General features: G+C 42.8%; 4 protein-coding genes across 7 annotated transcripts; 2 read left to right on the plus strand and 2 right to left on the minus strand.

Annotated features, from left to right (window-relative positions):
• Positions 1 to 24: 24 nt before the first annotated feature.
• On the minus strand, positions 25 to 6,106 carry LOC135586237 (protein FAR1-RELATED SEQUENCE 6-like). 4 transcript variants are annotated; one of them, XR_010511008.1, is made up of 10 exons: positions 5,776 to 6,080; positions 5,097 to 5,141; positions 4,920 to 5,024; positions 2,691 to 4,835; positions 2,507 to 2,602; positions 2,298 to 2,408; positions 2,038 to 2,103; positions 920 to 992; positions 520 to 589; positions 25 to 444 (listed from the first exon to the last, which is right to left on the minus strand). XR_010511008.1 is itself a non-coding variant. In XM_065178506.1 (9 exons), exons 1-8 carry the CDS (start codon positions 5,794 to 5,796, stop codon positions 948 to 950), a joined length of 2,634 nt encoding a protein of 877 aa, XP_065034578.1. In that variant the 5' UTR covers positions 5,797 to 6,076; the 3' UTR covers positions 25 to 444; positions 920 to 947. The 4 variants fall into 4 exon arrangements, 3 of the variants coding, with proteins under 3 accessions (XP_065034578.1, XP_065034579.1, XP_065034580.1); XM_065178506.1 differs by lacking the exon at positions 520 to 589 and having other exon boundaries at positions 5,776 to 6,076; XM_065178507.1 differs by lacking the exons at positions 520 to 589; positions 5,097 to 5,141 and having other exon boundaries at positions 5,776 to 6,070.
• A 645-nt stretch (positions 6,107 to 6,751) lies between these two features.
• LOC135668515 (uncharacterized) lies at positions 6,752 to 7,494 on the plus strand. Its single transcript, XM_065178502.1, has one exon. It carries the CDS (start codon positions 6,792 to 6,794, stop codon positions 7,350 to 7,352), a length of 561 nt encoding a protein of 186 aa, XP_065034574.1. The 5' UTR covers positions 6,752 to 6,791; the 3' UTR covers positions 7,353 to 7,494.
• Positions 7,495 to 8,708: 1,214 nt separating this feature from the next.
• Positions 8,709 to 10,201, plus strand: LOC135668518 (protein SHORT-ROOT-like). Its single transcript, XM_065178504.1, has one exon. It carries the CDS (start codon positions 8,907 to 8,909, stop codon positions 10,113 to 10,115), a length of 1,209 nt encoding a protein of 402 aa, XP_065034576.1. The 5' UTR covers positions 8,709 to 8,906; the 3' UTR covers positions 10,116 to 10,201.
• A 1,124-nt stretch (positions 10,202 to 11,325) lies between these two features.
• LOC135668516 (probable fructokinase-1) lies at positions 11,326 to 12,800 on the minus strand. The gene is made up of 4 exons (XM_065178503.1): positions 12,391 to 12,800; positions 11,892 to 12,224; positions 11,698 to 11,814; positions 11,326 to 11,613 (listed from the first exon to the last, which is right to left on the minus strand). Exons 1-4 carry the CDS (start codon positions 12,775 to 12,777, stop codon positions 11,485 to 11,487), a joined length of 966 nt encoding a protein of 321 aa, XP_065034575.1. The 5' UTR covers positions 12,778 to 12,800; the 3' UTR covers positions 11,326 to 11,484.
• Positions 12,801 to 14,954: the final 2,154 nt, after the last annotated feature.

Below are 14,954 nucleotides of genomic sequence, written 5' to 3' on the forward strand. Positions count from 1 at the left end.
ACAAGTTCCCACATTACCTCGTGATGGATATCAACATCATCAGACTATGCTCTTGTAAATTCTTGATATGTACATTAGTGACAACCATTTCTAACAAAAAACACATAAACAACGTTATACAAGAAGATAGCATCATGGTTTCCTAACTAGTTAGGAAAATACAAGGGGAGGTTGCATAAACTAAGTTCATAGGTGGAAATGCTTGCACAGCTTCACGATATCCACCATTCTAGTTCTAGATATCAGCCTCCAACTACATCTTCTTCTGACCATAAAGTGCTGGGATAATATGAGATCCGTCAAGCTGGACTTCAATGTGTCAACCATGGCAATCACTAACAGAGAAAGAAGCCATATATTCCAGCGATGTCAGAGATTTGATGGTTTTATGTAATCACTATTGTCAATTGCCGCGCCATTTCAATCTGACTGTCAGCCTTCAACCTGCAATTACAAATAATTGATTGACAATCAGCCCAAGAATAGCTGCAACAATATGACAAGACTTTGCTATCTGACCTCAAATATGAAACTTCTTTTGGATCTTCATCCACATTCTTACAACAGTATTCTCTTTGTCCCTACTGATCTAAATGCCAAGAAGAGTGGTTTGTACCATAGCATATATAAGGCGGAAAAATTTGCACAAGAATATTACAAGAATCTATCATAGTACAAATCAAGATTCATACACTGGTTGGACTGGTACAATACAGACCAGTATATACCAACTGGTATATACGTTGGTACCAGTAGCTATATAATTTTTTCGTTTTCCAATGAGACCAGACGTTAAAGGCCAGTATTTCACCCACTATACTGGTACCACAGTATCACCAGTTGCCAAAACCAGTAAAGACCAAGAGTCACATCCTTGATATGAATAACTTAATAAAAAAGAAAGAATCTGAGAGCATACCCAAGGCTCTTCTGTAACTCCTCTATCTCTACCCAGTCCTTCGACCGGAAGGTGCTTTCGGTATTTGATCATCCTGCAAAATTATCAAGTTAAATAAATCACTAAAGAAATGTAAGATCAAGATCATATGATCGTATAAGATTGGGTCAATCTATGAGACATGAATAATTCCTAATGTTTGTCACAGTCATCTCAAATAACTGTTTGAATACCAATAATGTGTGGGCACCGTTGAGTACATGTTTGATACATCATTAAGTTTATATACTCGTACGGAACTTTTTGTTCATGGGTACTTCTTACGGAAGGCTCTTGCCTTTTCTAAGAAACTCGGTCATCTAATGATATTTAAGATGGAAAGATGATTCTAGATTGAATAGCATTTTGGAACCCCAACTTGTGACCCATAGTTAGCAATAGCTATGGGGCATCATGGTTCATGTCAAGTGACCAAGCTCCACATCAGCTTTTCTTTTTTTTTTAAAACTCGTTATTGTATGTCTTCTGTGTTGAACATCAAAAAAATATTATGGAAACAACAAAAGGATTTTAAGCTCTTTAATTATAATTTCTAGTTGCCTCTTGCATATTTCTAAAAAAATAATGCTGTTAGAAAAATCAACGTCTTCTTTAATAAAAATGCTCATTGATTATTTATTAATTACATATTCTTTAACGACCAAAACAACTACATTTCTTTCATAATAGGGTTGGGCCAGACTACTTTTAGATTCATCCTCACACAAAAGACTTATTTTTAACTGTAGTAATGCAGCACTTGGATAAAAGAACAACATTGTCCAATGCCAAACAATCCACAGCAGAGATTCTCAATTTATTTTAATGCCTTAAGATCAAGATCAATAATTCCAGTTGTTGTTTCTAAAACATAACCATTCTCTTTTATATCACTAAAAGAATTATAAAATGAATTAAATATTGGTTTTTCAAAACCATCCTCGTTGGATCAACAATGACAGTCTTGCATCTAAGTGGTCCACCAGTATCACTAATTTTGGATGGAAGCTATGAGGGGATAACACCTATATGAACCCTTCATAGTTGTTTCATAAATTATATTTAAATACAAAGGCTCAAAATTTGAGGGAAGTATATACTTGTAAGATTTGTTGATAAATCCACTGCATCCTTGGATTCCCAATTGTTTGATGGTCATACTGATCCTGCAATTCACAAACATGAGAATAAATTACTGAATCTGGTAATTAAAGGATAAATCTGATCCTATTGCATGGTACAACTAATGATAAAGAAAACAAACCAAAAGCCAAACCAGAAGTTTGAACTCTAATTTGCATGGTTATGTCAAAACAAAACTTATGATGACACAAATTTAAAAAGAAACCATATAGCAAACCTGCAACAAATTATGTGTTTGCGTCCTTGGCTGATTGCCAATGTGATGCTGGTGATTTACATGCATGCCAAAGTGACTACCAAATGACAAGTCATCTGTGGTGATATCTTCCTACGAAAAGTTACAACAAAGTGATATAGATATGAAAAAGAATAGGAATCACAAGGATTAGGAGTGCAAAACCATGAGATACAGAACATACTACAGACCATTAGATCAATCCTCTGTGTATTAAGATGAGAAGGAGTTGGATTAGAATGAAGTATATTGCCTTCATTGCCGACCAATGATGATCTCAGAAAATCCTAGTTTTGATCAGAGAACCATTTAGGATGAACATCAAAGTGCATATAAAGAAATGTCTGATATACATGCCTAATAATAATCAAGTACCTGTTCCTTATTCGGCCGAGCTAACATTTCCATATTAGGCTCTTTTGCCTTTTTCGGTGGCCGACCTCTGCGTTTGACTTGCAAAGAATTGGAATTCTTGTTACCCTCAGATGTTCCGAGCTGTGCTAACAAAAGATTTTGAACATTTTCATTTGAATTCATTCCAAAAGAGAGAAGCCTGGGTTGCCTATCTCTGCATATACCATCATCTAAAAGAGATTTCTCCACCTCTTTTAGTAACTTTAAAGCGACTTGGTACCTATCATCTGATATGAATCCCAACTCAGCAAGATGAAGGCATCGCATAGTTAGATAATCGTAGCGCTCCACAACATTATCAACTTGCATATCATTCAAGGAACGGTCAACAGCATGCAATCGCTTGTAATCTTTTTTCCAGCGACCAAGAATGTAATGAGATGGAATCTCAAAGATCTGCTGAAACTTAAATATGGACAAAGCATGCCTACATAGGATGCCACAGAACTCAAAAGAACCACAAATACATTGAATCTCAAGTTTGTCTGTATTGTAAAGAACCTCATGATCCTTATTTTCTGTTGCTTTACCATCTTCAATAAATGAACACTCTTTGACTTGGAAGTTAATAAGTGTCCCATCCATCTGGATTAGCAAAACATCACAATACATAGTAGCTTTCAGCTCCTCCTGGAACTTTTTGAACATATTAAAAGTGTAAAGTTTTGATAGCTGTTCTTCCATGTAAAATTTTGAAATCAGAAGCGGAGTCTTGTGAGACTCTGAATCTGCTTCTGCTTCCTTTTTGTATTTGCTTTGCAATATCATATCATATTTGCTGAAAAATTGCTTCAGAGAAGTCTTTGGATAGACATGCCCATTAAGATAGGTACTTATAGTCTCACCACGTTGGGAAATGGACATTCCAGCCCAGAACGTGTTCTTAAGAAAAGCTGGCACCCACATATGCCTGTTCTCATATAATGAAGCAAGCCAGTCATTGTTTTCAAGCCCATGATCCACAATCATTTTCATCCAACATTTTTCAAACTCATCAACCTTCAAGGAATCAAATGCTGCTTTCTTCAGTGCCCTTTTAATTGCTTTGAAATCAGGATGTCCTTTCAGTTTCCCTGGAACTTTTTTCATGATACTGGACAAACACAACCGATGTCTAGCTCCTGAGAATACATCCAGAACAGCACCTTGAATGGCCTTGGAATAGTCAGTAACAATAGAATTTGGACAGATCCCTAACATACATGTTTGGAATGCCTTAAATAACCAAGTATAAGTCTGGACTGTTTCATTAGAGATCAAACTACATCCCAACAACACTAACTGGCCGTGATGGTTCATACCCACAAATAAAACGAGAGGCAAATCATATTTTTCAGTCAATAAGGTTGTATCGACGGACACCACGTCGCCAAAATACTGATATGCTGTCCTACACCTACCATCAGCCCAGAACAAACTTCTCAAGCAACCATGATCATTCAAATCAACCAAATAAAAGAAGTTTGGATCTTTATTCTGCATATTTGCAAAGAATTGATAAACAGCCTCGTCATCTCCTTTAGCAAGCTTCAATCGTCCTATTTTAGTAGAGTCCTCACATTCAATCTCATCAGGTCGAGAACTCCCCTGTCCATTAGATTGTCCGACAGATTCCTGTTTCCTTGAGCCAGCCATCTTCTTATAACAGTTCAGGAACCGTGCTGTTGACGGGTTAACTGGATGGTTGTGTTCGTTATTAACTTCCACCAGATGAAGTAACCCATCCCCTGCAGCTTTTGCCACAATCTTAGCCTGACAATCTGTTTTTGCCGACTGTCTGGCTTTATAGCAAGCATCGGTTTTGCCCTTGCCCACCTTAGAGCAAGCAATAATTACCCGCCTACACTGTCCAGATGTTGCAAATGATGTCTTCTGCACAGCTACTCCAAAGCCAACAGCCATAGCATATGCTTTATAGAAGTTGCAAACTTCCTCTCTAGTTTTAAAGGTCATCCCCAGCCTAGGTGTTAAATCATCCCCTTGGACTGCTTTACTATCCTCATCAAGCTCAATTTGCACCTCTTTCTCATTATCATCAGTGTTATCCTCAGCAGTGATTACTTCTTTGTTCTCAGATGAGTCTTTACCACAGTCACTCGGTATGCCCTGCCAAAGGAGAAGAACAGTACTCAAGTCTATCATGTTCAGCCAAAAAAGTGTCTTGATCAAAGATCTCAACATCATAATTACCTTCAATGGTTCTCCATCTTCAGGTAGCTTTCCAGTCACCTCAGTACCACCATCATCATCACCATCATCTACTGGTACTTCTATTACAATGTCATTCGATATGTCCTGGCATAGGGAAGAAGAAGAAAATTGCCATCATAGTAACAACATCAAATCTAACAAAAATAATCGACTCACATGCTCATCTACTGGTACTTCTATTACAATGTCATTCGATATGTCCTGGCATAGGGAATAAGAAGAAAATTGCCATCATAGTAACAACATCAAAGCTAACAAAAATAATCGACTCACATGCTCGACATGGAACATAATGCTTCATGCAACCCTGATAAATCGTTATGAACATCAAGTGTTTGCGACTTAGACTCAACAGTTACATCAATTTAAAGAAGAATATATTACATTGATACATAAACTAGTATTAACTCAACAAACAGTCATCCGTCATAAAAAAGAACAAAAAAGAACATCATACTTCCTTTCTTAAATAACAGTTACTCATGCAAATGATTGACCTAAGCTGCTCCGCAAACTCCAAATAGTTTATTCTAGTCCTTACAATACCTCGAAACAAGTCAACCTCCACAAAATTCCTAATCTTTGACAAAAGTTAGAGCAAAGTAGATGTTGAACGACTCACTAACCGCCTCAGATAGTGATAACATAACATGAATTAAAGAAAAAAAGATTATCAGAGTTCTCCCAAAGAAGACCTAATCGAAGAATTGCCAGAGGAGGTAGTTCGAACAAACCCTAATTTTCCTAATAAACTCGCTAAGAACGACGGATTCACCAAGAAGATCCTAAAATCTTGAAATTCCGACACTGGAAGGCGAGCAAAGAAGGCTCTTACAGCGGAGCTCGGATCGTCCATTAAGCCTTCGATCTCCGCGCTCAATCGTCTTCGATTAGCATTCCAGAGCCGCACAACTTGACGAGGATCCGGTCGGATGGCCTGGGTGCGCGGTCAATCCGCGGAGGATTTTAGGGTTTCGGAGGCTGGAGGAGGAGATCGGGACGGGAGGGAAGAGAAGGGTTTCTCGTTCGAAGGACGCGAGAGAGAAGGGGGCAGTGAACGGCAGATTAATTGCGACGCGCAACGAAACCCACTTCCACACCTTTGAAGAAGAAAAGACGGGCCCCAGGGGAGAGAGAAGGGTGCTCAAGTCTTGTTGGACGTGGGTAGGCCTGGAAACGGATCGACCGTATCGGGGTGTCCGCATCCGACCCCGCTTCTTATGATCTTGATGAGATCCGACCCGATTAGACCACGAACGGATCCGGATCGGGTTACATATAATCCCAGGCCTAAACAGGACCATAGAACAGCTACTTATATCCACAACCACAAGCTTTTGCATCAGCATTTATATAGCTGCTTATATTATAGATGGTAATTTTATTTTCTGTTTTTTTAATTATTTTAGATGTTTACAGTAAAAATAAGAAAATTAACATTATTGAGTCGTGGGAGATTTGGGTAATTATATACACACGTAACAAACAATAAAATTTTAGGTTTCAACTATTTGAGATTGATTATATTAAGATATATATTTAATTAATTTTAAAATTTGTTAATAGTTATTTATAATTTTTGTTAAAAAAAATTATCACTCCATTTCAATAACATTAATTATTTTACATCTTTTAACTATCATAATCATAATAAAGAAGCAATATGTAGGTAACGGTCGAATTCCCCGATCCCCTCCTAAATTATTAGAAGCAAGACTAGCCGTTATCCTCCACCTCTCCCAACGGTCGAATTCCCACCCCCACCTCGTGGCCTTCATATACCACCACGTTCATCCCTCAACACACTGTACTCTCTCTCTATCTCGCTTTCTCTCTCTCTCTACACACACAATGGGGATGATGTCCATCGCTTCTTCGGCCCCGGAGGCCGCCTCGCCGGCACACTGCCGCGCGCACAAGGCCTTCCTCCTCAGCAACTACATCCTCCTGGGGGCCGCCTCCAGCTGCATCTTCCTCACCCTCTCCCTCCGCCTCTTCCCCTCCCTCAACGGCTTCCTCCTCATCCTCCTCCACGGGCTCACCATCGCCGCCGCGGTAGCCGGCTGCACCGCAGCATCCTCCTCCGGCAGCTCCGGCCGCTGGTACGGCGCGCACATGGTGGCCACCGTGCTGGCCGCCATCCTCCAGGGGGCCGTGGCCGTGCTGGTGTTCACGAGGACGGCGGACTTCCTGGCGGAGGGACTCAGGTCCTACGTCAGGGAGGAAGACGGGGTGGTGATACTGAGGATGGTTGGGGCGCTGTGCGTCGTCATCTTCTGCATGGAGTGGATGGTGATGGCTTTGGCCTTCGTGTTGAGGTACTACGCCTATGTGGACGGGAATGCCATGGGGAGAAGCGCCAAGGTGCAGCAGGGGGAGCGTGCAAGTAACTGGCAGCCATTCCAGGTCTGAAACAGAGATGGTTTGAGACCATATGCTTGCAAATTATATTTGGCTGTGTTTGAGAGCAGATGCAACAAATCACTGTAACTTTGATTCATTATATGTTAATAACATTGCGATTTATTGATTTGAAATGCACATGCATGTTATGGTGTTTGCTCTGTTTTGGTTTCTGTTCTCGAGTCCTATTAGAACCTATGCCATGGAAGCTTGAGACAACAGGGAGCTCATAGGTAGAAGAAGAAGAAGAAGAAGGGTCTTTAAGTGTAAGATCAAGGATATATCTTTGAGCAATGCCACCTTATTTTTTCTTTCCTATATAAATAACAAATACTAAAGCTAGTCAAGAAGACAAGGGAAGGATTATAATCTGCATCTACTGGTTGATTCCATGGAAACAAAAGAAAATATTTCAAAAATCATTCAAACAAGCTTTTATTTAGGATGAGTTTGATTCCATGTAAAGGCAGTAACTGATAACCATACATATTTACTATTGTTGTCTCTGTTGTCACTTTGTAGATATATGCAATGTATCTTTGCACTCCTTTCTCTCTGTAAGTCCAGCACCAGCACGATCCCAAGTCTCTGGTCAAAGCTTCAATCATTGTCATTCATCATGGAGCAGCATGGATTCTTGACCCTGATGAAACCACACTATTCCCCAGATTTGGACAGAATCTTCTCATCATAAGTTTCTGAACAATGATCTGACAGTAAAGATGCTTGATCTGTTCCACCTCCATACTCTCTCTACTGAATGCAGCCTACATATTTGCACCCCAGATATCTGCACAAAAAGATCCAATGGTAGTCTCCTTGAAATCTTGCTTCTAAATCATCCTCCAGCAGTATATCCTCGTTAATCACCAATGGTAGTCTCCTTGAAATCTTGCTTCTAAATCATCCTCCAGCAGAATATCCTCGTTAATCACCAATGGTAGTCTCCTTGAAATCTTGCTTCTAAATCATCCTCCAGCAGTATATCCTCGTTAATCACCAGTGGTAGTCTTCTGGTGCATTTGACGATCGATCATTCCAGCGCTTGTCCTGGCGTCTTCTCGTCCAAATGGAGGCATGTAGTGTCATCATGAAAAGTTTAAGCTTTAGATGATTCTTTTGTAGGCATAGGGTGCAGAAATCCTGCACAATGGAGAAAAGATGACTGCCATTTACTGCAGTCTGCAGCTTAATGTGCCCACCAAAACGAAAAGAGCGTTCCACAATTCTACAGGGCACAGATGAGAGAAGTCAATTAGTCTCATTGCTCCCGGTGTGGACCATTTTCAAGACAACATTTTCTAATGATTGCAAGATTCAAAAGAAGTATGGTCTTGTCCAAGCCTTAGGTTTAGAAATCTTGGACTAAGATCATTCCTAATCATCAAATAGTACTGGAACAGTATGGGGCATTAAATGAAGAATTGTCCAGACTGAGATTGATGTTGCTATCGACAGGTTTCAAGTCTGTGTCCCTCTCCAACGTATATAACCATCACCCTCAGCCTTTCACAGCCGACCTCACATATCTTCTCCAACAAGTAGCTCCATAATAGATCAAACATGCAGAATACAGATCCTTGTCACCATCATCCGTCCATCAGCTGCTTGTTGGAGCCTAAAGATCCAAGAGAGGAAGAGAAATGGGCGGCAGAGCTCATCCAAGAGTGTGCAAAGGCCATCGCCGAGAAGGATTCCAGTAAGATCCATCACCTTCTTTGGATGTTGAACGAGCTTGCGACCCCCTATGGCGACTGTGACCAGAAGCTGGCGTCTTATTTCTTGCAAGCTCTCCTTTGTCGAGCAACCGAGGCAGGAGAGCTCTGCTACACCACCCTGATATCGGCGGCGGAGAAGCAGCAGTCCTTCGTGACGGCGAGGAAGGTGATGCTCAAGTTTCAGGAGGTGAGCCCCTGGACAACCTTCGGCCATGTCGCGTCCAATGGGGCCATCATGGAAGCCATGGAAGGCGAAAGCAAGCTCCATATCGTCGACATCAGTAACACCTACTGCACGCAGTGGCCGACTCTAATGGAGGCCTTGGCGAGTCGTGGCAGCGACACGCCGCACCTGCGGCTCACTGTGGTGGCGATGGTCAGCATGGGCGGATCGGTCATGGACGAGATAGGACGGAGGATGGTGAAGTTCGCGAGATTGATGGGAGTGCCGTTCGAGTTCCGTGTGGTGAGCATCGCGTCGACGCTGGGCCAGCTGACCGAGGAGGAGCTGGGGCTGCGGAAGGACGAGGCCGTCGTGGTGAACTGCGTCGGGGCCCTGAGAAGGGTTCGCGTCGAGGAGAGGGACGCGTTCATGCGCATGCTCTGCGCGCTGCGGCCTCGGGTGGTGACGGTGGTGGAGGAGGAGGCCGACTTCACCACCTCGAAAGGCGACTTGGTGGCCTGCTTCGAGCAGTGCGTGAAATTCTACAGCATCTTCCTGGGAATGCTGGAGGAGAGCTTCTCGCCCACCAGCAACGAGAGGTTCCTGCTGGAGAAGGAGTGCTCGAGGAGCATACTGGGTGTTCTTGCCTGCAACGGCGGTGGCGTCAGCGAGAGGAGGGAAAAGGCAAGCCAATGGTGCGAGAGACTGACGGAGGCCTTCGCGCCGACCGCTTTCAACGACGACGTGATCGGCGACCTGGAGGCGCTGCTAGAGAGGTACAGAGAAGGGTGGTCACTGGTGCCAGCAAAAGGCAACGCCGCAGGACTCTACCTGACATGGAAAGCGGAACCAGTGGTGTGGGCATCTGCTTGGAAGCCAATCAAACCTTAAACCTTCAACATCAAGTCTCTTCTCCATTAGCTTCCATCATCAACATCGACATCTTCTGCAACTGCATGTGAAGTCTAAGTGGTCGCAATCTCATAACACAACATGTTCAGTAATCAGAGCATTAAGATTGCATGATTTGGCTTCGTTATGTCATGAACTCAGAGTGCCTTCTCTCCTTAGATGTTCTAACATGACCGACACAGTGAAATGGACGCCCACTCAGATCCAATCTGACATTTTGGTGGGAGAATTTAGTGGGAAACAGCTCTTTTAGGATTAGCAAGCTTTGCTTGTTGGTACCTCCCAAACATTCATATCCAAATGGGGGTCCGATCAAAGCTCAAATCAAATCAACATGGCCTTTGCCTGGTTATCATGAGAACTTGACTTCCCTCTCCGTCCATTATCATCATCTGTCTCGAGCTTGCTCTAGCAGAACCCCCTCGGCAAAGGAGTGGGCTGCAAGCACGGGACCAGCGACCAGGACAGTGGGACTTTAGCTTGGTCGAGCCTGAAAAATCCCGACAACAGAAGGAACACACAGACTATCAAACAATGCTCTCAGAGTTGCACTTTTGCTTTTTCCTGTGATGAACAGTGGCCTTCGGTAGTCCTGCCCATGGGGAAAGTTTCGGTACGAAGACCTCAGCAGTCAGGAAAAGCCACCGCCCCTGCTTGCCATGGAGCGTTTGCTCACCATGTGCAATCATGGTGGTGAAGAGATCACCATTACCTGTGGAGAAATCCACTCATCTTCTTGCTCTGCATGTTGCGCATGGGCTGAGGCACGCACGTCTCTTCATCTTCAACCTTTCTGCTTCTTGCAGGAGTACAAATTCTTTGTCTGAGATCTTCTTCTCATCGGCACGGCTGCCTAATGCACGGGGTTTCTGTCATCTGAAGTCCAACCTATGCAGTGGAAGAAGAAGAGGGAGAACAACAACAGAACAGAGAGAAGAGTTCCTCAAAGGAGAAGAGGACATGCTAACTTGGTCTTTTGTTGGACTTCCGCTAGTAAGGTCAAAACCCATGCATGGCCATGCCGAGGCCTTTGTGGACGTCAACGCCACTCATGCCGTCGTCGTCGTGCGTTGGCCCTTTCAATTCGTATCGTAAGCTATTTGTTCTTCCATGAACAGGAAGCATTTTTTTCTTGGCATAAAGCACTTTTTAGTAGCATTAATCGATTTGGAGTTCTATGCCAATCAAAAACAAAATGATCTGAATCAGGCTTTATTATATTGGTCTGAACAATTCAGTGATTCCTGCCCGAGTATTGAAATGAGATGGAATGACAATGAGCAGAACTCCTTAATGGCATCTTCAAACTCCAAACTAAATGCATTGAACTCAGAGAGGCTGACACTATCTAATCCCTCTTCAGAAGCTCCACTGCCGCAGCCTCATTTGGCAAAGCAGGAATCGCTCCTTTCTTGGTGGTGGTGATGGCTCCACAGGCATTGGCAAACCTCAGCACCTCTCTCAGCTTTTCCTCTTCCTGCATCAGCCACAGTGAGCTCAAACCAGAGACGAGATGCCATGAAAAGGTATGGATTCGTCAGCTTCTTGTACTTCGACTCACCTGCAATACGGTTTGGTCGTCCACGATCTTCCTGAGCATGGCGCCCACGAACGCGTCTCCTGCTCCGGTCGTGTCCACCGTGTTGACGGCAAACCCATCGAGGCTACCTCTGAAGTCCTGCGCCGGATCCAACCGAGAGAAGTCTTGAGCGATGGAGCCGGATCACGGTGATGAACTCGACATCACTGCCTTACCTTTGTGTAGTATTTGCATCCCTTCTCCCCGAGCGTCACCAGCAGCAGCTTGAACTCCGGTCTCCAGAGGGTCAACACGACGTCGTCTTCCACCGACTCCTGCCCGGTTAGGAACTCGAGCTCGACGTCGCTGACCTTGATGATGTCGGCTTGGTCCCAGATGCTCATGATCTGCTCCCGCGCCGACTCCGGCGAGGGCCACAGCGGCAAGCGCAGGTTCGGGTCGTAGGAGAGCAGCGCTCCTGCTTGTCTGGCCACCTCCATGGCTTTCAGGTGCGCCGAACGGCATGGCTCTGTTATCAGGCTTATGGATCCGTAGTGGAAGACAGCAGCCTGGAGATGAGAGAACCAAGAACAGTGGAAAGGCAAAACGTCGAACAATTAGAGAAGCAGTATGGGTTCGATCTCCGCAAGGTAGATTGCGGATCTCAGACGCACAGATCTGAGTTCTACTGATCTGCGACGACGAACATGGAGAGATGGAGATGCATGCGCTTACGCCTTTGATCACGTCGAGGTTGAGCTCGGCCTCGGTGAGTAGCATGTCGGCGCTGGGGTTGCGGTAGAACATGAATTCGCGCTCGCCGTCGGCCCTGAGGGTGACAAAGGCGAGTGCGGTGCGCGCCCCGGTGTCGAACAGGACGCCACCGTCGTCGACGCCGTTGTCCCGCAGGATGCCCGCCAGCATGCGCCCGAACTCATCATCGCCGAGCTTCCCAACGAAGGCGGCTCGCCCGCCGAGCCTAGCCACAGCGATGGCCACGTTGGCCGGGGCGCCGCCGGGCGCCTTAATAAAGCCCGGCGCCTCCGCCAGCGACACGCCCGATACGGTCGGCACGAAGTCGATCAGCATCTCCCCGAAGCTCGCGATGAGGTCCTTCGCCATGTTGCAGAGAGAAGAAGTCGATATCTACGCACCGACGGACGAAGGCCCCCGTAATATACACACGCGGAGAGAGGAAGGGAGAGTTAAAGATAGAAAACGAAGATTATGAGATGGACTAATATGGATGATGGAAAGTTTGGATTGACTTCATTAATCATAATCATAATGTAAGATATATTTCCATGGCAGATTAATGACTGCAGTCTGACATTACACTGCAATTCCAAGGTGGAATCACATGCATCATTTGATACGTTTATAAGGATATATTGGACAATCTTCATATTTTGGATACACCATTATATGGTATCAGGACTTATCCCCTTCCTCGAAATATAGGATTAATTTCCAAATATGATTAGTGTTGATGTATTTATCATGGTTGAAAAAAATATTTTTTTTAATTTTTTTTAATAAGAAATGTATTGCTTAATATAAACCAGTCTAGCCAGAGAATATTATTTTTAATATCAAATAGTCAAGAGAATATTATTTTTAATATATCATAATATGTAAAATATTGTCACATCTGCAGTGCAAGAAGGACTTGATTCACTGCACGCACCACCAATATCATATCTGGTTGATGCATTGATATCTGCTTTACTTATAATGCAAAAGGTGGGCATTTGACGTCACCAATTGCTGGTGTATGAGAGATATTTCTGTGAATAGTATTAGTATAAGTCATAATTGACATGTAATTCAAACACGAGTGATGACAAAACATATTATGTAATCTTTTTTACTTATTATTATTATTATTATTATTATTTTATATTATATATTATATATATTGTGATATCGATAGATCAATAGAATGAGAATCGAAATGAAATCGTGATAACGATACATATTTATTTTTAAACATATACCATAAATAATCCCGATCAAAAGTTACTTGAAAGGAACATCGAGATAACCAAATTGATTGGTTTGTTGTATACTCATCCATATGATAGAGGTCGTTGGTCTCATAGCTATTCGTATGAGAACACTAAGGATATAGTGCAGATGATCATTGGAGAATAAGTTCACCGATTGATCCACTCACGGAATGCTTTTTGTACATGATACCTCAATGTCAAACATCAATTTCGTGATCTCAGTTATGCATATGATCCTTAAACTTGAGATACCAAGGATGTCCTGTATGAGTATTCCGCATTTTGAAACCGAACTTATAGGTTTGGAGGTTTTAGATCTAACACAACCGATTATCAAGAGTGGTAGCAAACCTCACAAGGGCAATTAAGTATCGATAAAAGATCATCCGCTCTCGATATCATGAGAGGAATATCCTATATGTTCTTAGTCAATTAAATCCCTAACCATGGTCATTCGGATTAAGAGAGAAAGAGTTCTCTATAAGAATATGATTAGAGCGAGACTTGAGTCTGATAGCACAATGCCCAGTATATGGTCTCTGAGATATTAGATAAATGAAAGACTATAGATATATGATAATTGATGATAGATAAGTCCAATAGATTAGATTTTCCTATATCGTTTGGAGACTGAGACGTAGTGGTGAAGTACATCCATAGTCGATGAGTCGAGTGAATTATTATAAGAGATGATAATTCACCGAGTTAAAAAAAGTTGATACTGGGCATTGTGATACTGAGCATATATGACTAGCGAACAGCTTGATACTGAGCATAGAGGGTCACACATATATTGTAGGTGTTGTAATGAGCAGAGGTTTAAATATGAAATATCCGCTTAAGCCCATATCTTATTGGATATCTAGTAAACTCCTAAATTATTAGATCATATGGATAAGATCCAATAAGAGCCAATGAGAGATTATTAGGTAAAGATATACTAATCCAAGATACTTAGGTAATTGGATGGAGATCCATGACTCAATAGGTAAGTATCTTGGATGGAGATCTATGACTCAATAGGGCATGATCCATTATGATTAATTTGATAGATACCTCTATAAATAGGAGGGAACTAAAGTGGCATAGGCTAAACCCTTTCTGGTTATCATCTCCTATTCTCCTCTCTCCCTCTCCCCCTCAGTCGCAACCCTAGTTTGGAACATGTGGACAGCAAGAAGGGTCGACCCCTTCTTGATCACGTGGTGCACGTGAAAAGGAAGATCGTGCAATGATTTAAGGAGCGTATTCATTGTATCTACCATATGGATCGACACTAAAAAGGATAGT

This window comes from Musa acuminata, unplaced genomic scaffold (genome assembly GCF_036884655.1).
Source record: "Musa acuminata AAA Group cultivar baxijiao unplaced genomic scaffold, Cavendish_Baxijiao_AAA HiC_scaffold_1129, whole genome shotgun sequence".
In the NCBI taxonomy this organism is placed as follows: Eukaryota; Viridiplantae; Streptophyta; class Magnoliopsida; order Zingiberales; family Musaceae; genus Musa; species Musa acuminata.

What these genes read in the sequence shown, in the direction of transcription:
- LOC135586237 (XM_065178506.1), bottom strand. Translation starts at nt 5,796, where the DNA reads ATGGACGATCCGAGCTCCGCT. An exon ending in AAACACATAATTTGTTGCAG is followed by an intron (nt 2,104 to 2,297) that starts GTTTGCTATATG and finishes TGTGAATTGCAG; the next exon opens with GATCAGTATGACCATCAAAC. An exon ending in TTTATCAACAAATCTTACAA is followed by an intron (nt 993 to 2,037) that starts GTATATACTTCC and finishes ATAATTTTGCAG; the next exon opens with GATGATCAAATACCGAAAGC.
- LOC135668515 (XM_065178502.1), top strand. Translation starts at nt 6,792, where the DNA reads ATGGGGATGATGTCCATCGCTTCTTCGGCCCCGGAGGCCGCCTCGCCG.
- LOC135668518 (XM_065178504.1), top strand. Translation starts at nt 8,907, where the DNA reads ATGCAGAATACAGATCCTTGTCACCATCATCCGTCCATCAGCTGCTTG.
- LOC135668516 (XM_065178503.1), bottom strand. Translation starts at nt 12,777, where the DNA reads ATGGCGAAGGACCTCATCGCGAGCTTCGGGGAGATGCTGATCGACTTC. An exon ending in GATGCAAATACTACACAAAG is followed by an intron (nt 11,815 to 11,891) that starts GTAAGGCAGTGA and finishes GATCCGGCGCAG; the next exon opens with GACTTCAGAGGTAGCCTCGA. An exon ending in ACGACCAAACCGTATTGCAG is followed by an intron (nt 11,614 to 11,697) that starts GTGAGTCGAAGT and finishes TGGCTGATGCAG; the next exon opens with GAAGAGGAAAAGCTGAGAGA.